The 25489-nt window shown below is 48.7% G+C and overlaps 1 protein-coding gene across 15 annotated transcripts in view; it reads left to right on the top strand.

The window, feature by feature from the left end:
* Positions 1-25489, top strand: part of Tenm4 (teneurin transmembrane protein 4) — a 700311-nt gene that overhangs the window by 432385 nt on the left and 242437 nt on the right. For 8 of the 15 annotated variants that reach the window (XM_087558479.1, XM_087558500.1, XM_087558457.1 and 5 more), the window contains one exon: positions 333-542. In XM_087558479.1, the coding sequence (XP_087414605.1) occupies positions 333-542 (210 nt within the window). 15 annotated transcript variants of the gene reach the window in all.

Raw genomic sequence — 25489 nt, forward strand, 5'->3', positions numbered from 1 at the left:
TGTTCTGTAAAAAGGCTTAGTCAGCAGAAGACAACCCCAAGCTTTCCGGCCTCTGTCAAAGAAAGGCTAAACAAGGAAGACCCTCCTGCTGTTTCTGAGGTGCTCTTTGCTAGGCCACTTTTGTGAGCTGCCCCTGCCCTTCAGAAGGAGCGCCGCCAACTTTTTCTGCACAGGGACAGCCCTAGTCCAGGCCACACGTGCAGTGGATCGTAGCATTCGGAGCCCCCTCCCCCGTTGATGCGTGTTTTATTTTGTTGCCTCCCCTTCCCCGTGTCCTCGAAATCGATTTTCATTATTTTTTTTCTGTCTGTGTTTGTCTTTGTGGCCCGCAGGTGCTCCCTTGCATTGTTCATCAGCTTCATCAACCCCTATTGAGCAGTCCCCCTCCCCGCCCCCCTCCCCTCCGGCCAATGAGAGCCAGAGGCGGTTGCTAGGCAACGGTGTGGCCCAGCCAACCCCGGACTCAGACTCTGAGGAAGAGTTTGTCCCTAATTCATTCTTAGTTAAAAGTGGCTCCGCCAGCCTGGGGGTCGCAGCAAACGGTAAGTGCTTCTCTCTTTTGCTAACTTTTAATGGATTGTTGCTTTTCTTTCTTCTCGTGGGCTATGCCCGCTCCCGACCGCTTGCAGCTTGCAGTGGTGGAGTGGCTTGGTGCATGGTGGGGCTTGTGGGCAGGCAGGGACCTGGGCAGTTCCGTGGGCTTGGAGTAGGTAGTGTCTGTCTCTGCCCACGAAAAAGACTTTATCCCGTGACAGGTGCATGAAACAAGAAGATTACAAAAAGCAGGAGACAAACACCAGGCAGAGACAAAGACTCAAACTAGAGGGACGGGGGCCTAGAGGCTGCACGGATTGGCTTAATACTATGTGCAAAGCAACCGCAACCGCGCCAGGCATAGTCACCTGTTGCTTCATTAGATTCTCCCTACAAGGTTACCAAGAGAGCAGTATTATGGTGCCCCTCAATAACAGTATGAAAACAGGGAGAAAGAATGTTGCCTGGAGCCCAAGGCTGTTTCTGAAAGTTCCCTAGCCTGAAGTTGCAGGCAGAGAACAGAGCGGAGTGTCACCAGGGACCGAACTGTGATGGATTTCAGCTTGATCTGCCCAAAGGGTTCGCTTCTTTTCTCCTCTTTTCTCCGCTTTCCTCGAGAAGAGGAGGTGTGAGGGTGTGGCGAAAGAGCATCGCCCAGCTCCTGCACTGTGACCCTTGGCTCGAGATACCCATCTGCCCAGTAGCAGCCAGTGCATTTCTCCACAAAGATGTTCCTGCAAGGGATTCAAGCCACTACGGGGTGGATATAAGACTGTATGTGAAAGTATAATAATGGCACCAAAGTTTGCCATTTCTAATAGAAGAAATTGGGCTTTTCCAGCAAATACCACGGGAGGGTGTGTATTGATTTAGCAAGCATTTATGTATGGATATCTGTATGGGCTAGAGAGGTAGCTCAGTGATTAAGAGTGTACACTGTTCTTCCAGAGGTGCTGAGTTCAGTTCCCAGCACCCGTGTCAGGTGACTCCCAACTACCTGGAACTCTAGCTCCAGGGAGATCTAACGCCGCTGGCCTCTGCAGGCATCTGCACACATGCGCGTGGGTACACATACACACATAATTTAAAATAAAGTAAATCTTCTAAGTGCCTTTTGAAACTGCATTCTAGGCCATACTCTGGGAGAGGAGCAGCAGTGGAAAGAATCGGGAGGCTGGATTGGGGGTGGATACTGGATCCACACAGAGTTCTGCACCCAATCAAAGCCTTGTGACTGGGGGCTTTGACAAGTCTCACTGACTCCCCAAGTTTCTTCAAACGTAAAGCAGGCAATGTGGTATCCAGGTCACAGTGAGCAGCATCATGGGGTCTGGGATGGGAGTTCAGTAAATGTTAGCGCTCACCTCATCAGCTGCCACTTCCCTGTAGTGGACACACAGTGTCTGTCTGTGTGAAAGCACTCTGCACATAGGTTCAGCACTTGGTATGCTGGGAGAGATACCAGAGGCCCTCTCTTCTCAGGAACAGAGGGAAAATGAAGGTGATACAGGATGGAGCCTAGTGTGCTGGGTGACAGGAAGTCTCCTCACTGCCTAAGAGAGCTGGAAATGCCTCCTTGAGATGCTGGCAGGGTGGGAAAGGATGGGTCAGGTGGAGCAGACTGTGATACCAGGACTGTTCTGGAGGATACACGTGGACATAGGATCCTGGGTAGGAGTTGGGGAGCCTGCTTCCTCTCCTTTACACCCAGGAACCTTGGCACAAAATAGGCATTGACCTGGAAGGGTGTGAAAGGCTTCATCGTGAACATCGCTGGAGCGTCTCCAAGGGCTGAATAGAGCATGCGCATGCGGGCCCTGTATTCTTGGTGGCCAGACTCCATCCACCCAAAGGTCCCATATTTTGGGGTGTTGCTCCGAGTCAGAACAGGAACCCTGAACTAGGGGTAAAAGGCCCGAGTTTCAGCTCTGAGTCACTGGATATTGTCCTTGGCAAATCGCTGTCTCACTTCAGGCTGTGCCAGTGATGGAGCAGTTTCTAAGGTACTCTGGTTTTATTAATGTCACGTGGCACTGATCATGCTTCTGCTAGTCATCATCATAAGCTTGCTGAGGAAGAAGAAAAATCACATGTGTACGTACACAGACATACACACACACACACACACACACACACACACAAATAGTTCACATATATAGAACAAATATATATAGATGGATTGGTAGATAACTGATAATGTCCTTCACTCCTTTCTGGATAAATAAGCCTTGCAGGGAAGAAGACAAGAAATGAAAGTCCTTAATCTATCCCTTTGCTGCTAACTGACCCAGAGCAGCGGCTTTGTCAAAGGCTCTGAGACAAGCTGAGACACTGTTACTTTGTTAATGTGCAGGGACCACAGGAGGCCTTTGGCCTACAGCTGTTTGCTCAATTCAGCAACTCTGTGCTCCGGCTTCCCAGAGGCCTCCACATACTGTGGATTCCTTCCCCAGGGCCCCGCACTGCCCTGAGAGTGTCTCTCTAACCACCGTTAGTAAACGTGGCCTTTGCGGAAGGAAGGGAGAGTCTGGGTTTGGCTTGGTTGCTGCTCTAGGGTAGGTGCCCTGAGAGCCCATTGCTGGGCTCCATCATCTTTCTGTCCCTAAAGTCCCACATGGGAACATCCTGCTGGTGCAAGGGACGATAAGCAGGTCACCACATCATGGCTCCAGTAAATGCCTGAAAAATTTTGTTTGATTTTAAGGGGTGTGGGTGTGAATGTATTTCAGTGAAATTACCTGTATTTCTTTGGGTCCTTATAGAGGCTAGGATGCTTATTTATACCCCAGATGATCTAGGAAAGTGAAAGGTAATGTTCTCAGGTAATCTGTATCCCAGAAACAACCATGTTTGGTCTGTGGTCTTGCAGATGCTCTGTATTCAGTATTCATTCTTTATTCTTTAATAAGTGAATAAATGACCCAGCTAGCAAACCACAGAGCCAGCTTCCCCGATGGCTCCCTGAGCCATCTCAGGAAGGGTCCCCATCCCCACACAGTTGCTCCGTCACGAAGTAAGGACAACCTGCCATGGTTGTGATAGTTTTAAAGTCACAAAGCTGGGTACGAGGGACGAAGGCCAGAGGGAGAGCACTTTGCTAGCCTGAGAGGCCTTGGGCAGGATCAAAAAAAATAACAGAGCAGTAGGTGAGTACCCCTACCTCCATACATCACCTTCTGCTACTGAGCTGAGGCAGGTCAAATGCTAAATCCCCAAAGGGCAAGCTCACCTGAGACGCCATTCCAACTGTACTTTAAATGATGCGGACTTCTCCTCTGGAGAGTGAAAGTACAGGGGTTTCTCACTTTCCAGCGCTTTCCGGAGGTAGTGGGAGGGAGTTGGCCCCTGGGAACCTGCTTTCTCAGGGCGCAGGCTGCCTTCTAGCTGTTCCCCCTGGAGTCTCTCCAGCCAGCGTTGGGACCAGGGTCTGCGAGGCCTCAGGGCTGCCCTGCAGAAATCCCCATGTAAAGCTCAGAAAGAAGTGTAGGTCATCTCTGCACAGCTCATTGTCCCCCATGGAAAAGAAGAGAGGGCAAGTCACTCTTTCTGTCATCACAATCCTAATCCTCCCCAGGGCACTCGTGTGAACAGAAGTCACCCATGTGAATAGGAAAAGATCAACTGGGCACAGTCCAGGAGCTCAGGAAGTGGTTTAGGATTAAGTAGATGCCTGTCCTAACCCCATAGAAACGTCCAGAATCAACAGTGTTTTGTCAATTGAGCTAATCTAAATTCTAGGGGGCTTTGGGAATTTAGGGGTGGGGCTTAGGAGGGTCAGGAAATAAAGAGCCCTGAGGTATCAATAGAGGGCTTCCTGAGCCAGGGAAGGTAGGAGAGGCTGAGAAAGCGTGCATATAATGAGTGCCTTCTGTATGCACATGTCTCCTTTATACACGTTATTGTCTCTGGGCTTCAGTTTTTTACATTTCACTTTGGGGGGAAACTGAGGCCTAGAGATGAGGACAGTGACGTAATCATGACCCCACTGGAAGACAAAGACTCAAAACCAAAGCAGGCTTGCCTCCAGGGCCTTTCTATCCTCTGTCTTATTTCTGATGCTAGTTCGGGTCTTTCTGTGTCCATAGTAAGACTGAGGGTAAAAGTACTCCCACCAGAGCTGGGCTGCATTTTTTTTTCCATTTTAAAGAACTCCGGGTTGTTTGATTCCTATTGCTCACCTCTTAAGCGTTTATGAAGCACCCAGCACTGGGGGCAGCCTCTTTCTATAGGGAATCATCCACTCCTCTTTTCTGTCCTATGAGCTGTTCTAGTTTCATGGACGTAACATGGTCCCAGAGAGGTAAGCCATTTTTCTTCCTCTGCCTCATGGGGCCTCTGAGTGATGGGGTCAAATTTGAACTCTAGGCCTGCCTGAGACCACAGCACGGAGTCTTTATGGTATATTTTTATGAGCACTTCAAGGATTTCATAGATGAATCGGGTTAGATATTCGAAACATAAAATTTTGTTGCAGATCCCCCAAGGCAAACCCTACATGTGTCCTTTGGCTTCCCCCAGGCTCCAGGCCCTTCCTGCCTGACCTTAGAAAATGCTCCCCTGGCCAGCAGCAAGCTTGTTTGGCATTTTCATTGACTTGCTTAGGTCTCAGGCAGCTGGGAGTATTTTTGTTTTGACTTCCAATCCAGCAGAGGAGTGTTTATTTTTCTTTCTAAATGGGAAACACTGCTATGCATGCAAGCTCCTTCCAAAAAGTGTTTTCTTTAAAAAAAAAAAAAATCCAACTTAATTTAGAACCTATGCGGAGTTCCCAGGGGAGTCTGCTGGGTCCTTTTAAGTCAGCTTGTGAAATCAGAAGGCAGAACGAAGACTGCTTCTAAGGATAGAGAGGCGTGCCCAGCCAAACTGTCTTCCTTCTATCGCTATGAATTCCACGGAACGGGTGGCAGCCTTGGGTCTGCCTGCTTGACACGTTTCTGGAGTCAAAGGCGGCTGGGGTGTGTAAAGTTCTCTGCCAATTCTGCCCTCTGCCTCTCTCAGCTCTTCTTGCATCAAAAGACACTTGTTGGTAAATTCATTCTCAGGGAGCAAGCTGTGTGGGGAAGTCAGTTCGAGCTCCCTTTTTCCTGCTAGGAAGACAAACGGAGTCCTTCCTTTCTTCATTCATCCCTGAAGACCTGTGAAGTGCTGGTGGGTGTGTTTCCGAGAGACGAAGGTGAAAGTGAACACTGTTATAAGCAGAAAGATCTTGTTAAATAAATGAGCCCTCAGGACCACATGCCTGGCGGACTTCTTCGTTTTCAGATTTCTCAGAGTAAATAGAGTACACTGTGTGTACTTGTCCTAAAACTCCTCCTGTCACCAAGTACATCACCATCTCTTCAGTAAAGCATACAAATAGTTTATACTAGTGGGGAGAGAGGAAGACAGACAGACTGACAGACTGACAGACTACTGGCTCAAGGCCTCCTATCAGTTCAAGACACATTTTTGAAATCAAATAAGGTTGTCTGGTTGTTTGGTTGGCTGGCTGGCTGGTGTGGTGTGGTGTGGTTTGGTTTGGTTTGGGTTTTTTGAGACATGGCCTTGGTGTCCAGATTGGCCTTGAACCTGTGATTCCCCCTAAGCCAACCTCCCAAGTCCTAGGATTACAGACATGGCTACCCACACCCATATTCATGCCCAGCTTCAAAGTTGTTATTGTTGTTTGCTGTGTATGGCCATGTGTGTGCATGTGCACGTACAAGTCAAAGACAGTCTTAGGTGTCACCCTTAGCAATGTTGCCGTCTTCCTCTGGCCTAGAACTAACCACTTCAGTGTGTCTAGGTAGTCAGTGAGCACCAGGGGTCTTCCTGTCTCTACCTCCCCGACTCTGTGGTTTTCAGTGTCTACCACAACACCCAGCTTTTTATCTGGGTACCAGAAATCAAACTCAGGTCCTCACACCTGTAAGACAAGCATTTTACTGGCGAGCTGTCTCTCCAGAAACAATGATGTTTGGCTGCCTCACTGTTTTTAGGGCAGATGCCCCCTCTGCCTGCCACATTTCCTGACCCAATTTCGAGGTTGTGGAGGCCAGCTTTGGATATACCTGATTTCTGATGTCAAACTTGAAAAATCAAAACGGCACTGAAAAGTCACTTAATGTCCTCACTTCTCCCTTGCCACTTGCATATGACACACTGTCATCCCAGGACCAGTATACTGAGCCACGCGGGCACAACCATGCAGAATCACAGAGATAGAAGCTGGCTCTGGTGCAGTCAGGATTCAAAGTGCCTGTGCTCTTAGTCCTCTGCCAGGTGCTCCCTTAACTAGGCCTATGCCTCCCACCAGGAACAAACTATTATGGCCCCTAATTGGGGGCAGCAGGGACACCCTCAACAGGGTCATTTCTATTTTATATAGTTTACAAAGCCCTTTTTCATGCATTACCTCTGGCAAACTCTGGTGACTATAACCTAATTGCCACTTTGGCTTTCTAGAAGGTAGGGCTTCTCCTTGACCCTACAAAATAAACAAGTCACACTTTGAATTAATATAACCCGATGTCCAGGGAAAGCCGGGGCCCGCTAATGAGTTACTCACGTGACCAGAATGCAGCCTCTGGCATCCCTTTCTCACTCATTTCCCCAAATGCAGTTGTATTAAAAAGTACCAAAAAACACCAGGTTTAGTGTGTGGCGTGGTTGGGTCTCAGGACCCCAAGGCCACCCTGTGAGGAGGCACATCAGCCGTGTGTCCTGACTTATCCCATCTGGAAACAGCCCGCTTTGTGTTCCCAAAGTATGTGGAGTGGCTGGCTCTGAAGAGTTCTCATTTATAACAGACCACATCAGAAAGTAGCCCCTGACACCACGGTGCCCAGGCAGTCAAAGAAGAGCCTGGAAGGAGGCCAAGGAGATGGAGGAGGTTATAACTAAGACTCAGGCAAACCCCTTTCCCAAAGCCCACTCACAAGAAGCAACTCCATTCTTAGATCCACAGAGCCTCAAGCACGGCTGAGCTTGGGGCCTGACAAGCACCGAGTGCTAGAGGTAAGGTGTGCAGGGGCAGCTATGCATCCATTAGGAACTGGCCTGTACACCAGTTGGTCCCATCTGTGGAGCGCACTGCCATCGACAAAGCTTACTGTCCAGTTACCAACCTCAGCTGATGGCACTGCCCAGACCTGCAGCTCGCATGCAGTTCCACTAGTGAGGAGGCTACAAATCAAGACACCCAGGTGACCGCTTCAGCCTGTCTCTAACCTTCTGTGTCACCTTGCAGGAGTCTTTGGGTCTGGACAGTGAGGAACCTGGACTGAATCAGTGATTTCCAGGCCTTGTTTGTCCCTGTCACAGCGTGGAGCCTCGAATCATGCCCACCTACCCTGTTATTTATGTTCTTTTAAACGTCCTCCTTCCCCCAAACTGTTTGGATTTAACTGAGTCCCCTTGTTTTGGGTGGGGGTGAGGGGGACTGTATACTGGGGCCACAGTCCCCTTGCCGTAGGGCAAATGTATGACATAGAAGCAAACTGTAAAAATAAATACAGTGAAAGCAGATTATCATGTTCTGGTGAGAACATGCTTGCTCAAGGCTGTGGGGCAGAGCCTGGCCTCTCTTTGTTAAACAGGGACATTGGCAAGTGTTGAATGTTAAAACACGCACTGGGTACCGAGCTGAGGTTTCCCCTGTGGCTTCGTGAAAGGGGTTGAAGAAGGAAGCCCTCCCCATGGGAGAAATACTTAATAGTTGTTCTCAGCAGACACCAAAGACCATCCACAGGGGACTCAGCTCTGCAGTCATTCGTAGACCACTGTCTACGCATTTAATGCCACCCTCGCAGCCTTCCCACCTTGAGAATAAACGTCTCAGGCTGCTGCCCACACCCAGGCTTCTTCCCTCTCCCTGGCTTGGTCTTCTCAGGCCATCTGTTCCCACCCTCCCCCCTCTGTCTCGGGCCCTCTGCCCCTGTCATCAGGTCTGAGCTGGGTGCTTTGAGCTCAGCTGGATCCCCCATTACTGGTTAATGGCTCTCAGTGTGGACCAGGAAACCATGTGGCTTCCTCTGAACTGCCATTATTTATGTAGGTGTTTGAGATTCAGTGACTTAAAAAAAAAAAAAAAGATCCCTTTGCTTTACAAGGCTAGAAGAATCAGAAACAGCACAATGCTGCAGACCCAGGGTAAAGATGAGTTGGGAAGGGGGTGCTTGGATCCCCACTGTAATGGGTGGACATGTGGAATCTGTTCAACCTCCTCTTCCCCTATCTCTCCTTTTGTCAGATTTATTAGCTTCACAGGATTGCTGTGCAAATGAGAAAACCAAGTGTTTTCTCTCTTAGCAATGCCCAGTGAAAGCTGTCCTTTCTGCCCTTCTGGAGCACAGAAGGGTCCAGATATCCTGGAAAGAAGGCAAATTCTCTCACTCCTTCCCTTCCAGGCTTCGAAGAGTCACGACAATTAATAACTCTGCCCAGGAGTCCTCAGCTGGCACCCCACCAGCATCGTCACCACCACCAGCCTGGGTGACTTCCAAAGATTTCAGGGAAGGAGGGAGGAAGTGATGGAGGCCAAGGCAGCAGCTAAGCAAACATAGCATAGGGGCCTTAGAAACATGGCTGTTGCTGAATTCCTAGCCAGAGTCTCTACACTGTTTCTGGTCCCCGCTGGTCCAGCCTCCTGATGCATTTTCCTTCTGGCCAGCAGCCTTCCCCGTGGAGTTGAAAGGAGAGGAAGCTGGCTGGTAATTCAGTTATGCCCCCTTCCCTCTCTCCTGGTAGATCATGTTTCTATAAATAACCCTGGAAAGTACAGCAGCGGCTCATGATAATAGTGTGTATAGTTATACTCCCAAAAAACGTCTCTTTCAACGCCCCAGAGAAAGTTCTCTGAGAACACACCTATGAGAACAAGTTTCTACTCCCCACTACCTGTGACTTCAGGAGCTCTCCTGTCCCACCCCGTGCCCATCTGTGAAAGGGGACTAAGGACAGCAACCTGGGCCTGTCTCAAAAGTGTAATAGTCTAGCCTTCGGTGTGCTCAATTCCTGCTGCTGCTGTCTCTTTAGTCACCTCTCTTATTTCTTAGAAATAAATATGGGGCATTTTCAGGGTGAAAGGGTTATTGTATCTGAAGTGAAGTTTGATGACCTGTCTGCTGTCATCCTGTAAAGAAGTGAAAGCTGAGATGAGACCCACCTGGTTGCTAATTTTACAAACTCTGCTCTCTTCCTTCGCAGTGCTTCTTGGTTTATTCTTGCCCTGAACCATTGCAGTAACGTCCTCTCTAGCTGGCTGCCTCCTTCTCAGCCTTCTGACCACCCAGATCCCTCCAAACCCCGATTTTGCTATCTCAAGGCCTCACTCCCACAGTAAAAGCCAGCCCGAGCCCTCTGTCCAAAGCTTACCTCTTTAAGACAGCATCCCCTGTGTCCAGCAACGGGACCTGCAGCTGACTTCTCACAAATGCTGAGAGAAAAGCTCCCATACACTTACTCATTTTAAAGTGAGACCAGGGGAGGATCTGATTTGACTGATACGGAAAGAAAGAGACTTGTTCACCCCTCAGAAAGAATTCAACCAAACAAATCATGATCAAATACCAACTATTTGCTCGGGCCCATAGAGAAGACCCATCAGTCAGCTTATCCCCAGCCTCTGGTAGATGGACTCAAACCTCAGCAGCTCAGCCCCGAAGCAGGCAGGTGGGGGCTCACCGGGACCGAGCCACGGAGGTTTTGTGCAAACCGGGAGGATTCCTGGACCAGTGATGTTCTCACCAGTGGTTGGGCTGACATTGGTGTGTGGTATGTCAGTTGTCTGTGTGCAGCCACACGCTCCCAGCTCCATGCCTGGTGTAAAAGTGTGTCATTCATACAAGAGTCGTGTCCTCTATGAGCAGCTATGGGAAAAGACACTAGGTCCACTGGAACCCTTGGGAGGCAGGGCTCTCTTCACTTCTGTGGAGTAAAACCTAGTGTGACAGGTCCACCGTCAAGGCCCACATCCACTCCACCCTCTTCCTTCTCGTGGGCAGCCCATTTTCCCGGGGTTTCCTGTAGGGGTGGAGTAAGCGGTGTTCTCTAGAGGCTGGGGTATGTGGTACCCTGTACCCACTTCACATCAGAGCCCACTGAGTGAGGGCGATCTTCCAGGAAGCAAGCAAGCGGGGCTTCATGCTGCATTGAGATTTTGTGGCAGAAAAGTATGTGCCACCACCAAGCCCCTCGGGAATAGGTGTCACGGTGGGCACTTTGCTTTTCCTGCCCCCCATTGAGTCAGCCAGGAGATCGGAAAGTTTCAAGCAGGAGACATGCATATGGGTGCATTTCGATACCAGCTTTGATTAGGGAATGATGGGACCTCTGAGTCTCCTCCCTTCCCTAACGTTAGCGTGTCATACCAATATTAACAAAATACCTGGCTGGTGTCAGGCTTGAAAAGGAAATTTTGTTTGTAGTCATTCCTCTTTCAGCATAGTGAGCTAACTAGGACCTAGGTTGATGCAACAATCTTCAGGGTCATTCAGCTAGCAGGTGCAGCGCTGTACCCCCAGTAAGCCTGGCCTTTCAACCCAATCTCCTACTGCCCCATCGGGTCTCTTCTTTGGTCAAGGAACAGCCTTTGTCCTCCTTTCTTGACAGCCCCCCAGGAAGCCACGGGGTCTTGGGGAATCTCCAAAGCAGATCAGAGAGGTTTCTTTTCTAGCCCCCTCGCCTGGAGGGCAAAGCCGTGTGCATTTTGGCACCAAACCCCAGGCCCTGATCAGAAACCTCCTGAATAGAAGTTGCTGAGTTGTGCACTCCAGTGCTCTGGGCTCTGAGTTGTGCACTCCAGTGCTCTCGGCTCTGACGCCCCTTTCGGGCCCCTGTGTGGGTGACAAGATGATGCATGAGGTCTGGCTGGGTTGCTTATTTGTCTGAGCTGGTGATGGCCTTTATCCTGAGGTGAGTTAATGGTGAGGGGGCAGGGGCCCCTTAAGACCTGGACACTGGCCTGGCTTCTCAGGTCATCTGATCATTCAGAGGCCCGCCCAGTCCCTCCCAGCACAGGAGGCCTCTGCCCTCTTGCTTCCCTTCAGCTCAGCTCCCCAGTCAGAGATGCTCCCTACCCAGCAGGAGACCCTGTGAGAGTGCTTAGCTGCTTCAAAGAGTAAGGTGGTGTCAAAGGCTGAAAGGGGAATGGGATGAGGTGCCTCCTGCACAGGGCCCACACCCAGCCAGCCCACACTGGACTCCAGCTGCTCTTTTTGATACAGATTTCAGTTCTACCTTCTCCTGGCTGAATCTATCCCTTCCTGCTTCCCAAAACCACTTCCCTAGTGAAATAAGTTCTTGGCTCTGCTGGTCTTACTAGCTGCCTCAGATACAGCAGCCCTCCCAAGGTTTCCTTCATTAGCATCTGAATAAGGTCTTATCTGATGAATGTTTTGAATATTAGGCTTTTTTTTTCAAAATCGGAAAACTGTTGATTAAACTGACCCTCTGTATGAAGATTGGGAGCTGGGACTCAAACCTAGCCTTCTCAGTTTGCAACACACACACACACACACACACACACACACATTTTTTATTCACTTATTTACCCACCCACTCATCCATTCATTCTACAAAGATATCTGGGTATTTTATAGAGTGCCAGATATTGAGCTAGATTCCCACTTTCCAGGAAGGGCCACATCGATGTCCAACACCACTAAGGGGTCGAGAAGGCATATGTGCACATTACCCTATACTGTGTTATGTTTTTAGGTGTCTAAGTCCAATTAAGGAGAAATTTAAGAAGATGGGGAAAAGGCAAATGTGAAAATACCTATTGACCTGGGCATCTAGCTGGCTGCTGGAGACCATGACTGGGGTGTTTTCAGGGCACGGAGGCTGATCTCCCAGAAGGGTGGAAGGCACAGGGAGAGCAGAGGCAGTTTAGATGACAGAGTCGAAGCTGGTCCTGTCTTGCAGGCTGCTTTCCAATTACAAAGGCAGGCGGGAGGAACCGTGTATGGAACTAATTCTAGCAAGGATCCATGACCAACAGTTCCATGGTGGAGCTGGCCCGGCATAATGCTGTAAAGAGCTCAGGGGTTCTGGGCTGTGACTCAGAGGTTGAGTGCTTGCCTAGTATATGCAAGGCCCAGGGCTCCATCCAGCTCTCCAAGAATGGGACAAGAAGAGAAAGAAGACAAGAGAAAGAAATAAAAGGTCAAGACACAGAATCCACAGACGATCACACCACACAGGGACTCAACAACGGGGGCCAAACGTAAAGCTATCGTGAGAACACATCAGCCGGTCTTCAGTGCTGGGCAGGCTACAAAGCAAGAGGCCGCACTGTTTAGAAAGTGGATGCCATGAAAAAGAGGAATTGTGGGTATTTGGCTAGCTGTGAGGCCCCTCTAAGAGTAAGAGAAGCCAACAAAACGCAACCAGATTTCACTTAGACTTTGATCAGATCTTACTATTTTTATGCTGTAAGGAAGAATATGGGTTTCTTTAGATATGGTAGAACCTTGCAGGAACATGGCTCATTTACTTCGCTGTGCTGGCTGTGTGTATGATGTGAAATGTACAGAAGCCTGCCACTTGCTTTCAAAACAACTACACATAAATGTAAACACTGCAACATGGCAGAATATTAGCCAGGGTAGACCTAGGTAAAGAACATAGGGATGTTTTGTACTGTCTCAAGTTTCCTCTAGGGTTGAGACTTTTCAGATAAGGGTAGAGGTTGTGCGTGGGTTGGAGGGAGACCAGAGTTCAGGAAAGGGTTCTTTAACACAGGTGAGATAGCCCTTTCTGTAGTGAACACCCACTCACCCATCACCTTGTCTGCCGGGATAAAGGAACTCTCTGAAGCTTTACAGAGGATCCAAAGCTGGAGAGTATGATGAAAGGAGTCTGGCTGGACACAGAGGAGACCTCAGCAAGGCGAGAGAGCTGGTAATAGGAACCACATTGTCAGGGGTGTAGGCAGCCCCACCCCAGAATCAGCTCCTCTTTGCTGAAGCAAGGCTGGGAGAAATTATGTGCGTTCATACTTGTTAAACGGCCTTGGCACCAGAAGTGAGTCTCATAACCCTAGCTTTACAGTGGCCAGGCCACAGTTAAACCTGGGTCAGGCCCGTCCCTGCACCCCCTCTGTCAGGGGTTTATGGCTGCAGCATAAAACAATTCAGCAACGGGCTGAAACATGAAAAACCTCCAGACTGCAAAGGAGAGATTTCTTTTGTAAAGTTTGCTGAGGGGGAAGCGGATGGGCATGAAATCTCTTCTGTTCCTTCTGCTTTCCCGGTCAGGCCCCAAGCACACCGTTTTATGCCCGTCCCCACCTCAAGCCCAGACCACAATCCAATCAGACACAGAAGCTGCTGCATTCTGTGGTTGGGAGCGGGGGAGGGGTTGCTGTGCCAGGGAGTCTTGTTTCCGAGTTGGACTCCTGCAGCGGTGTGGAGGTGGGTACTGTGATCCTCCTCTCTGGGCCTCAGCCTCAGTTTCCAGTCCGCACCGGTGTGTAGTTGTGAGACATCGAATGTTCTATCGACATTTCTTACTGTGTCAGAACATGTCAGAAACAGAAATGGGCCAAGTCGTCGTGGTCCAAAGTTTTTTGGTTTTATCTGAAAAGTAGTCAAAGAGAAAGTGTGAGGTTTTTGTTGTTGTTTTGTTTTTATTTTGTTTTGTTTTGTTTACATTGATCTTCTTACCTATGTTTGCGCGTGCATGTGTATCCTATGGAGGGAAACCAGGTTATGAGGCATGGTCCCAAACATGTTTACCCACTGAGTGATCTCTCTGGTTCTCAAAGTACAATTTTCAGCAGAAGACAAGTCATATGGAAATTTACACACATACACACACACACACACACACACACACACACACACACACACCGAATTTGACTTTGACTTTCTCCTTTTAATACATTTTGTCTCGGGAAAGCAGAAAGAGGGTTTGAAACGTCACAGGTCTAGATTCGAGCCCAGCTTTATCACTTATTGAGGGAATGGCCCAAAGAGATCGGTAAACCTTTCTAAGCCTCGGAAGCCTCATTGTGCCACCGAACTTGACACTGCCAGCCCAGTAAAAAGGGGGTGGCGACTGTGAGAGACTGTAGCTCAAACATTTGACAAACAGAGCCACCATTGGTCCCAAATCTGAGAGAGATCGAGACCCCCTGTTCTGTCTCTCCCGAGTGGGCAGCAGAACAGAGCATGCGCAGGAAGCAGGAAGCGAGCTAACGTTCTACGCTCTGCCCACACACCCCAACCCTGTGAGGAAAACGAGCTGTGATTGGTCCTCTTCTGAAGGTGCAGAGATGAATCCTTCAAGCGCTGGGGGAGTTGAAGGACTTGGAGGACACTGAGCAGAAGAAGAAACTTCCATTTGTCAATCCAAAGCAAGGCCTCACATACAGCCCTAGGGAACTCATTCTCCTAAGCCCTTTCTTTTGGAAGGTGGACTTCAGGTTAGGCAAGGAGGTTCAGAGCACAGTGGAGTCAGGTGTCCTGGTCATTTCTGCAGCATGAGGACTGAGAGCTAGGTGGCTGTGGAACAGGTTTGGTTATTTAATCCATGACAACCTCAGCCATTTCATCTCAAACAATATGCACTTCGGGCCCAGCTCTTTTACTATAGTTCTAGAAAGTCTCCAGGTCCTCGGACCTCCCCCTGCTTGTTGGCTTCTGTGGGACGAGGCACACGGCAATGTAAGGACTGTGAACAGGCAGGCGTGTGAAGATGTTCCTTATCTGCAAGTCCTGCTGTAAGACTTATACAACAGGGACATCAGTACCTTTGTACAGCAAGTGTCCTCAGAAATCGTATGTAAAAAGATCTGTTGTGAATAAGATACTTGGCAAACAGAGTGCCCTCTCTATAGAAACTTTTTAAATGCTGAGCAGGAAATGGGTCGAATATTTGCTTACCTTGGGTTAGCTTTCTGATTCGGATATCTAGAGTTTTTCCTTTGCTTTGTTTGCCACAGGGTCTCATGGGCCCCAGGCTGGCCTCAAACTTGCTATGTAGCTGAGGGTGGCTCTGATCTTCTGATCCTTCTGCCTCTCCCTTTAGACTGATGAGATTAGCAGTGTGCTTACTCGTGCCTACTTTCCTATGACCCTGGCGCTCCGACCCAAGGTTTCATGCTTGCTGGGCAAAATCCGGACCAATGGGAGTAACAGCCTTAGCTCCTTGGGCATGTGTATTCATGACTGGAATATATAATTTCGACATGGCTTAATATGGCTCTGCTTCTTGGGTCACTCAGAATGTCCTGTGGGCTATCCTATCTATACTATCACCAGAGATCTAAGAAATTTTCCTACTAAGAGAAAATATAGTTTTTGGATCTCCCTTGACGGTTTCCATTGCTCCAGACAGATGAGAATTTGTGAGTGGCAATTAAAGGATGTCAGTTTGCTGAGCGTGAATTTCTCCTGGTACATGGAGGAAGAGATATGTGAAGAGATGAGGGTGGGAAGGGATTTGAGTTTGTTTCCTGGCCCTCTGCAGGTGGGGTCAGCATTTCCACCTTAATCTCTGCCCCCCCACCCTCACCCCCCCAACCCCCAGCCCCCCACCCCCCCACCCCACCCCGCTCACAGCTACCCCAAACCTTCACCATTATACCAAGGTGTCCTTTCCTGCTCTGCCTCACTGCTTCCAAAGTCAGGATGGGATGCTTCTTGGACCATCCCTCAAACTTCTGGAAACCAGCCTAGAAGCTGGAGTATGAAATCACCACCTTCCTTCAGGGCCTCTCCTGAGCCAGACTGTGTGAGGGCTGCTGCGTACCGGCAGACTAAAGCTAGTTTAGGGCTTGTCACCTGCAATGTGCTCACTAAGAATTGTTGAGTACTGCTTTCTTTGAGGCTAGAACTAGAATTCTAGCTGGATGTAATTTCCGGGCCAGGGAAAGAGAATCTAAAAGACCCCTCTCTCCAGGTTCTGAAGGGAGTGATTCAACTGATGAGTGGTCTGGTAGAACCCTAATTGCACATGGGAGACCACAAGCCTCCAAGACTTTTAGGAGTTCCCTTGTAAAGACAGGTCCAATGCTAACTCTGGAGCCATTCAGAAAGACTGGAGTTCACTGCTTTCCCCTGTGTGTGACCACATAGCATTAGACACTTCCTCTCCCTTACTGAGGTCCATCATTCTTCTCTTTTGCATAATAAGGAGAATTATTCTTATGTGGGGAGAGAAGAGAGTCCTTGGCAAGAGGGATTCGGGATTCAGGAAAGATGAGCAGAGCAAAGAGGACTGGTACCAAAGAGCATGGGATGAGTCAGTTCTTTGGCCCATCAGCTCTTTGAGGACAGGCTACCTCACAGTGCCACAAGCTTGCACCCAGGAGAGGACTGTAGAAAACCTACCCTTGCACTAAAGGCTTGGCAGCTGGTAGCTTGCTCTAACAGTGTCCATAGTGTCTCCAGTGTAGCTAACTGCACTCCCCTGGTTCTCTGTTTTAAAGGGCCTCATCCCCAAAGTCTCCCACTAGTAGAGGATGAGAACAAAACCACATCACACGAGTATCCCAGGGAACCAGTGAAGTCTGTGCACAAAAGCATGAAGCCAGCAGCACACAGTAGGAGATCAGAAAATGCTGAAGCTCACAGAAGAGAAGGCCGGATAAAGACAGGTCAGGAATGCAGTCTGGGATCTGTCAAAGGCAGCTCCTAGCCACATCAGGGACAGCTTTGTGAGGTGAGAATGAGTTAGGGCAGCCTGGGGAGAGAGCCTGCTCTGCATTGCAAGACACCTAGGGGTGGGCTCCGAAAGTCAATCGTCCTAGTTCCCATGTCTACCCCGCCGCCTAGCACCTGCGTCTAGCAGGCTCCTAGTTGGCTCTCTGCCAGTGCTCGAATCCCTGCCCCCCAGTGCTGGGACCAAGCTGCCTACAAGTCACACCTGAACCCGTGTTATTAAGACCTGCATAGAGCAGCACTTCCCTGTTTGAAAGGTCTACCCACGCCCTCCCTCTCAGCCTCACTAAGAGACATGGGAGGCATCAGCTGCGGTGTGGAGGCCCTCCTGCCCATACCTACTTGCTGTCCTTCAAGACCACCTGGTCCCTTACACACGCTTCCCACCAGTACCTTTTCTTAGAGCGCGAGTGCTTTCATGTATCAGTTCATGGTTCATCTTCACAACAATTACAGAACAGAGGCTCGAGTGCTTTTCTAATAGCTGAAGCAACTGAAAGACCAAAACCCCACTCTGTTTGCCCAAAACCAGCCAACTCACAGGAGACAGGCCCCCATGTCAAGTGCCTGTTTGTCTCTGTACCACTCAAGCAGAAAGCTCTGGAGATACACTGGCGGGGAGTGACATGCGGCTCGGCCACTCCTAATGCAGGATGTTTATTCATTCTCTTAGTTGACAAAGTGAGGCAATTTGTCAGGCTCCGGGTAAGTCTTTGGGGCACAGGGCCTGTAGTGAAGACAACTCTTGGCTTTCACATGGAAAGGCTTGGGTTTGCTATTTGTGGTAGGCCTGGGATGAGAGACAAGAGCAAAAGGCAGCTGTAGAGACTGGAGTAAGTGCTTGGCTGGTCAGAAAGATAATCTCCCCACACCTGTGTTCTGGAAACACAATCCAGGGCTCTGGGGTGCACTTTAATCTGTCACCAGCATGTCCCCACAGTGACCTGCCCAAGTGAATCCAAGCCTGTGGGGCTCAGGTTACAGGCCCATTCTCAGGGCCCTTGAGTCCCAACAATACCTGCCTGTCCTTTGGAACTGCATCTCCCAAGAGGAATGTTAATGGGATGGGATATGGTGGGGGTGGGGCATAACTGACTTAAGTCTGAACCAGCCCTCTAGTCAGTCTCTTGAGTGGGTTCCCCTGGAAACATCTGCTCTTCTTCCATAGGGTCATTTAAGCCATCCCCAAGAAGAAGAACCTCTCTCTCCTCTTCCTAGGACAGAGCATCAATCCTGCAATGGGGAAGAGACTTACTTAACTGGGGCCAAGTCTACATCTGGTCAGGGCTTCCAGTCAATTGAAATGGTTTCAAAGGCAAAAATACTGGGAACATCCCTGATGTCCAGTAATAACAGGACGTGGGCAAAACAACACGGCTTTCTGCCCATTCAACAATATTTTGAGGGGCTATTTAATATTTAAATCTTGGGGATTTGGTTTGCTCTGGGTAGGTTTGGTTTGGTTGGTTGTTTCAGTGCTGGGAATTGAGTCCAGGGCCTTAGGTATGCCAGGCAAGTGGGCTATCAAGCTGCCCCCCCCAAGCACCTAAAATTATATTTTAAGTAGCAAAGACATAAAATTCCTCTAGAAGAAACTGGATAGAATGGGATCTGGACATGAACCCACTTTACTAGGTTTATGTGCATACGGATTAGAAGGTCCTGTAGCAGAAAGAACCATTCTTGGCTGTTCACAGGGCGCTGGGGCTAACAGGCTTCTGTTTTACTCTTTGTCCCTCTCTCCGTACATGCTGTGGTAAACCGCACTACTGTAGGGTCCATCGAAAATTAATTTCTTAGAAAGTAATTCATTTCCCCTTTGCAACTGACAACCTAACCCGGTAAGAACCGGTGGCCTAGCAAGGGCATGAACGCACGCAAGCAGATAATGAAGCAACTTGTTTTGTGACAACTGTAAGGGATTGCACAGACTGGTTGGTTAAGAGCTGCTGATTGTTCTCCCAGCTCTAAGAGTGTTTACATTTAAACCGGCCTCTCCAGGAAGAAGGTAGCTGTAGCTCTGTTTGCTTATAGTTGCTACTGGCTGCTGTGAGAAGGATGAGGAAGGCTGGACACTTATTGTCGCTCAGACTGTGTTACTGGGAATTCTCTAGAGCAAGGGAAACTGTTTCAGCAGGCAGGAGTGTGAATTAGCACTTTCCTTCTGTTGTGGAGGCTGGATAGACCATGGGTGCCTTCCAAAACGGGCAGTCAGAGTTTAAGTTGGCATGCAGCTCCCTCAGGCAGCAAGAGTAAGGCACCTGGGGCTCTGATATGGGCAGCTGCACAATAGAGAGAACAAACCAGCTTCTTAGACCCAGAAACAGCTCAGTCTTTGCAAAAAGGGAAGTGTTCCTTTGGAGTCTGAGTACTGCCTGGAAACTGCTCCCTCTCCCTTTGCTGGGAGAGAGTCGCTACGGTCATGTGGAGTCTGGTCTGGGATGGGAGATGGATGTGTACAGAAATGTGTTCACCACCCGCACCGTGTAAACTGCATTTACTGTACAAGTCAGGCCCTGTTAGCCCGACATGTTGCCAGAAAGCCAAGGCAACTCCTTTTGCCATGTCTGTAGTCTGACGACCTGCAGAGCTTGCACAAAGCTGTGCATGCTAAAAAGAGATTCAGAACAGGCTAGTCACTTGTCCCCCAGGCGCCCTAGCCCTGTCCTTCCTACTCAGGCATATTCTTCAATGAAGTCATGGTAAATCGTGAGTGGGTTTCGGCTAGTACATTTGTTTTTGAATTCTTTCTTTTATATTTGCTTCTGGGTTTTTGTTGATGTTGTTGTTGTTGTTTGTTTGTTGGAAGTGTTACAACAAAATGGGTCAGTCCAGGGATCACCGAGCCTATAAATGTTGATCCGTGTTCAACGCCAAGTTCCAGGAGAATACAGAGATAAGTGAGACACAGACCTGGGTGTCAAGGCAGATGACTCAGAGGCAGAAAGCGAAGAGAGCTATGTGGAAAAGGCTGAACATTGTCACTGAGGGACACTGGGCAAAATGTATCGAGAAGTTCTGTATTTTATCTTTACAACTTTTAGGTGAACCTAAGATTATTTTTAAATGAATAAATCTGAAACCTAGCATGCACACGCAGTCATAAACCAGAGGACAGCGGGAGACAGCAGTAGCTTAAGATTGTTATTATTTAGAGATGTGTCAGGAAACAACCTGTATTCAGGCTGGAGAGTCCCCGCTTTCTTCTAGGACAGTGTCACGGTCACAGGGAAGTCTTTGATTAAAAGTGAAGTCAAGTCAGGTTTCCTCTTAGGAAAACCACTCAGTAGTCAGGGCAATGACCGACTACAGAGAACGTGGAATAATCAAAAGAAAGCCAATAGGAGAACGTGTTCTAAATACACCTCCTGAAGCGCCAGCCCTGCACAGGGTTGTGGGTGCTCCTTGGATGAGGGGCAAACTCCAGGAAGAATAAGGCCAAGGAGATCCCTTTGTGCATGATTTCTCAGAGGTGCTAACCTGTTAGATTATGTCTCTGAGCAGGAGAGAGTATATGCAACGCTCCCCCTACCCCCCGAGGGGGTTATTAATGGGGTACATGAACTTATGAAGAGGTCACCCTCCGATGCCATTCCTTTAGAGCTACCCACCATGCTTTGATCCAAGATCCTGGGATCTCGTAAATGGGAGCAGGACTTACCATTTACCATAAGCTGGCTGGCTGGTTGGCTATGAGGCTCCGGGGATTGGCCTGTGGCCACATCCCTAGCACTGGGTTTATAACCACATCCCGCCATGCTTGTGTGTTTGTGTGAGTCCTGGGGATGGAACTCAGGGGCTTGTGCTTGCCCGTTACAGATGGAGCAACTTCCCAGCCCCTTATATCATTTGTTTGTTTGTTTTGGTTGTTGTTTATTTTTGTTTGTTTTTTTACTGTAGTACCTCCTGAGAACGTCTCACAGGACTTGCACATAGTAGGCCTACACATGGCCAGCATTTACGGCACTATCATTCCTAAGTTCTGCCAATGTAAATGCCGTTGGATCTCATTTCCGAGTGGAGGGAGGACAGAGTCCACATGGCTCCTTCCTTCATCCCCTGATCTCTGAGCCCCAGGATTTAGGCGTGCCTGGGGTCACTACACATTCCTACACAAAACCACTCTTCTGAAGGTTTGTGAACACCAGTGTCAGAGATGCCCTGGGCTACATGTCCAAACTAATTTTAGAAAAGTCACAATGATGAAAAAGTAACTTCTGAAGAAGAGAAGTGGTTTTGAAGGGCACTTTAAATGGTGTTTTTCTAAATTAATGGATCTCTGCACCTGAGTGAAAGTACACAGCCGTTTCTCGTTCCCTTGTCTCTGGCTTATGAACTCCATCTTGAATTGGACCTAGGGCTCTAATCAGCTGGGTGGTACCCCTCTGCCCCAGCTACCTGCTCACTCTAGCACACTGCCTGGTGACAGGCAAGAGCAGTGGTTATTGAAATGCTTAAGTCACTGGGCATTTGCCTTTTAGTTCATTGAGCTTTCTGGTCTCCCCATGTCTGCTGGCCTCTAGCATTCGTTAGACATTATCGGGTTAGCTAACCTCTCTGAACTTTGCTTTTCCAATCTCGAGAAGGAGAAAGGTGATCCCTGCCTCAGACAGCTGCGTAGGATACTTGGAGGCACACAGACTGCAGTATCCACTAGTATGTAAGAGATGACCGTTTCCCACTGCCTTCAAACTGCTTATCAAGTGAGCACAGGTACATCTACACAGCTGCCATTAACCTAATAAAGCAATTCATTACTGAGCTAATTGTACCCTTTAAGATTTTATTTATTTTCTCTCTTTCACCTTCCTTTCAATAAAAAGACTTAACTTGGCAATACTAATATGCAATAAACAGCCCTGGTTGGAAGCCGTTATTGCTCCCAGTTTATAAATGAGGGAAACAGGGCTCCGTAAGGCTATATTAGGGTCTCCCAAGTTCATTTTCTCGAGATTGCACCAGGAACGACAAGATCCTCATGTCACCCACACTCCAACTTAACTAACAGTTGTGGGCATGTGCGGGGCGCCAGACACCAAGACACATTCCAGCCCTCCAGGAACTCACTCCCAGCTGAAGGAGATGAACTGCCCATATGGAACTTGCAAGGCTGCCCTATAGCACCTCATTTGTCCCTCGCTAGGGAATGAGCTGCTAGGTTAAGTGGATTTTACAGATGGAATCACAGATCCGTAACTCAGAGGACTTAGAGACAGCACTGGACGCACAACCCCTCCCTCTCAAGGGAGCAAGTGATGCCTCCAGGCCACTGGGCGACTGGCTCAACGTGGTTCCATCCAACCACAGTCGATTTTAGACGAGAGTTCAGCTCCTTCAACTCCCCAGACAGGATTTTAAAAATATGTTAACAATTTTCTTGAGGCATGTATTTCTTTAGAATTTGGAAGTATGAAATTCTTTGCCAGAGGGACGGTGCGATCGCATCTAAAACCTTTTGCACATGTGTTAGTGTATGTCTCAGAGTCTATGTCATGGCATTGTACGAGGATACAGCGATGGCTCTGAACTCTCTGAAGAGGGTGTGGAGTTTGTCCTGTGTGTTTCTGTGGACCAGACATCTGCCTGTCACCCAAGCTCCTTAGCTCTTGTCCCACTTTCAGAATTAGTTTTCTGGTTTTATTTTTCTATACACACACACACACACACACACACACACACACCCAACACACATACAGACACACACACCATACACACAGACACACACATACTACACACAGTCACACACATACCACACACATCACACAGTACACACACACTACACACATGCACATCACACACACCACAACATGCACATCACACACACCACACACACACATCACACACACACACACACACACACACACAGCACTCACACATGCAGATACACACACACACAGTGGAACAAACCATGCTAACTATGTAATTAAACACATTTTTGTGACTCATTAGCTTCAAGCAAAGTATCTTATTTCTCTGAGTCCATTCCTCACCTGTAAAGTGGGCAGAGTACAGCAGCTCTATTCACAGAGCCACTGCCCAGCGAGTTAAAAGGTTCCTAGGACTTAATAGGTGTTTAGTTCGCACCTTCCCCTTCCTGCTTTCCAGGGGTTCAAGAAACCCTTCAAAGTCATGTGCTTCCTTACTCACAAAGTGCACAGAGATACACAAACAAAGCCAGAATGAGCACAGGCCATGAGACACAATTCCCTCTGGACAGTAAATCAAAAGTTCCTTGTCCCCCAAAACCAAAGCAAAATAATCCACATAGAATATGTCTGGTTCTTCCCCCCAGGAGAATTAAAGCAAGCTTTAACACAAAGCATAATTCATATCATCTCCTGATCGCAGGCCATAGCACCTCATGAAAACTATTAACACATCTCCCACCGCCTACTTTATGAACTCATATAAAAGCAGTTCAGGTGAGTGCTCTCAAGGTAGTGGCTGGACCCCTGGAGTGTGTGAAATTTGACCTCATGTGAAGCAATTGTGTGCTGGTCACCTTGGGAAGCAAGCAGAGCTCATGGGCTGTGCTCGAGCAGTCCCCACTACACCAAAGACAGTCACAGCATGAGTGGAGAGCAGCCCTCCACCCAGCTCTTCTAGTTCAACCTCTAAATGTAAAGAAACGGAGGCCTAGGGAGCCCTTTACGGGGCCCCAAAACATGGAGTCTGGTACAGGTCCCAGATGTCTCTTGATTTGCTAGGAATCCTGTATCCATTATACAATAAAGCAATAGAGAGAGAGGGACTGCAGTCTTTTAGTGGCTGATGCCGGTGCCTTTGTTTTAGGGTTCAAGTTCCCTGTTTTGAAATTGGTTATGTGGATGGGTAAAAGTGTCCGATGGGACTTTGTGCTGAGGCTTCTCCAGCAACATCCATCTGTTCCCTTTTCCAGGACTGGATGCTCCATGAGGACCAGTGCTCCCTTCACTGGCAAAAGTTCTGCCCTGTGCTGGCAAAAGTTCTGCCCTGTGCCTCGTAGTTAGGACAGTCTTTCTATTCCTTTTAGAAGTAGTTTACAGAGACAGAAAGGAGATCTAATCTTCACTGTGTCTGGTACTAGCCCAGTGAGCAGATCCCCTTTTCCTATGAAGGGGTTGTACACTCCAGCCTGCAGTTGGTAGAAGGACATGGCCAGAAGTAAGGCCCCCGGTGTCCCCACAAGCACAGCCAGGGTGCGGGGAAACATTTGTGTTTCTTCTGGTTCCCATATAGTTGTTCCTGCGCTGGACTACAGGAACAGAGGGCCAGGTACACTGGTCCAGACCCAAAAGTGTCCCTGGCACCTCAGAAGCCAGCTGGGGCTATCATCCTCTGTACCCCTGTTTCCTCAGTAGCTCCCTGCTCTCCCTAATGCTTCTGAGACTTAAATTGAATGAACCCACAGCAATACTCTCTGATGTTGCAAAACCTCATCTGCCTTCAGCAGGGTTGGATGTTTGGAGAGTAGTCTCGTGTCTTGCCTGAGGCTTGAATAAAAGTAACAAGGAGCACAGACCAACAAAGAAAGCAAATATGGGTAGCCAACTTTGTAACCTCAGCTCATCTTTAATTGGGCCTTAATTGAAGGCTATGAAGTAGATACAGGAAAAGGAATAATAATACGTTGAGTTTGTTCAGCGTGTTAACCCCCCAAACCTGTATTGGAACAGTAATTGCTGGTGTTTTACTGTACCCTGCCTAGGTGCAGGGGCTAGGTGACTTCTTTGTGATATCTTCCTTTCCTTTCTCCCTCTCCCTCTGAGAGGAGTATGGTCCTTCCCTACGGATGAGGAAAACAAGTCTCCCTTGTCCAGAGGAGAAGCACCGAGCAGCCCAGACTCAGGTGGAGGCCTCTGCCATGGCCAGCACAGCCCAGCTTTATATAGGTGCTGCCTACAGCAGGCACTTGGTGCCCTGAGATGAGGCACTAAATTCCTTATGCTCTTGTCTTCCCAGGACACCCCACTCACCCTTTTGGGACGTTCAGTGGCAAAGGTATAGAAACCGAAAACAGTAACTCTGTGATGTATGTCGTACCATCTCTCTTTGTGCAAATGAGGGAACTAGGATGTAGAAGGTTTCTAGACTTAGCTTGGTCAGCCAATGCCCCTGGTGAGACAGCAGGGCATTGGTGGTATTTATTCTGCCATTTTCTTAGAACACTTCCGGGATCTCCCTTACCCTTCACACACACACACACACACACACACACACACCCCATTCATGCTTTCACACAGCTGTTTTCTCACTAGAGGATGAGTAGAAAGAAACACATTAGCCCACTGACCTGTCATTGTCAGACTTGGACTGATGAGCTTCATGGT

Source organism: Rattus norvegicus, chromosome 1 (genome assembly GCF_021556685.1).
Source record: "Rattus norvegicus strain SHRSP/BbbUtx chromosome 1, alternate assembly SHRSP_T2T, whole genome shotgun sequence".
Lineage (NCBI taxonomy): Eukaryota > Metazoa > Chordata > Mammalia > Rodentia > Muridae > Rattus > Rattus norvegicus.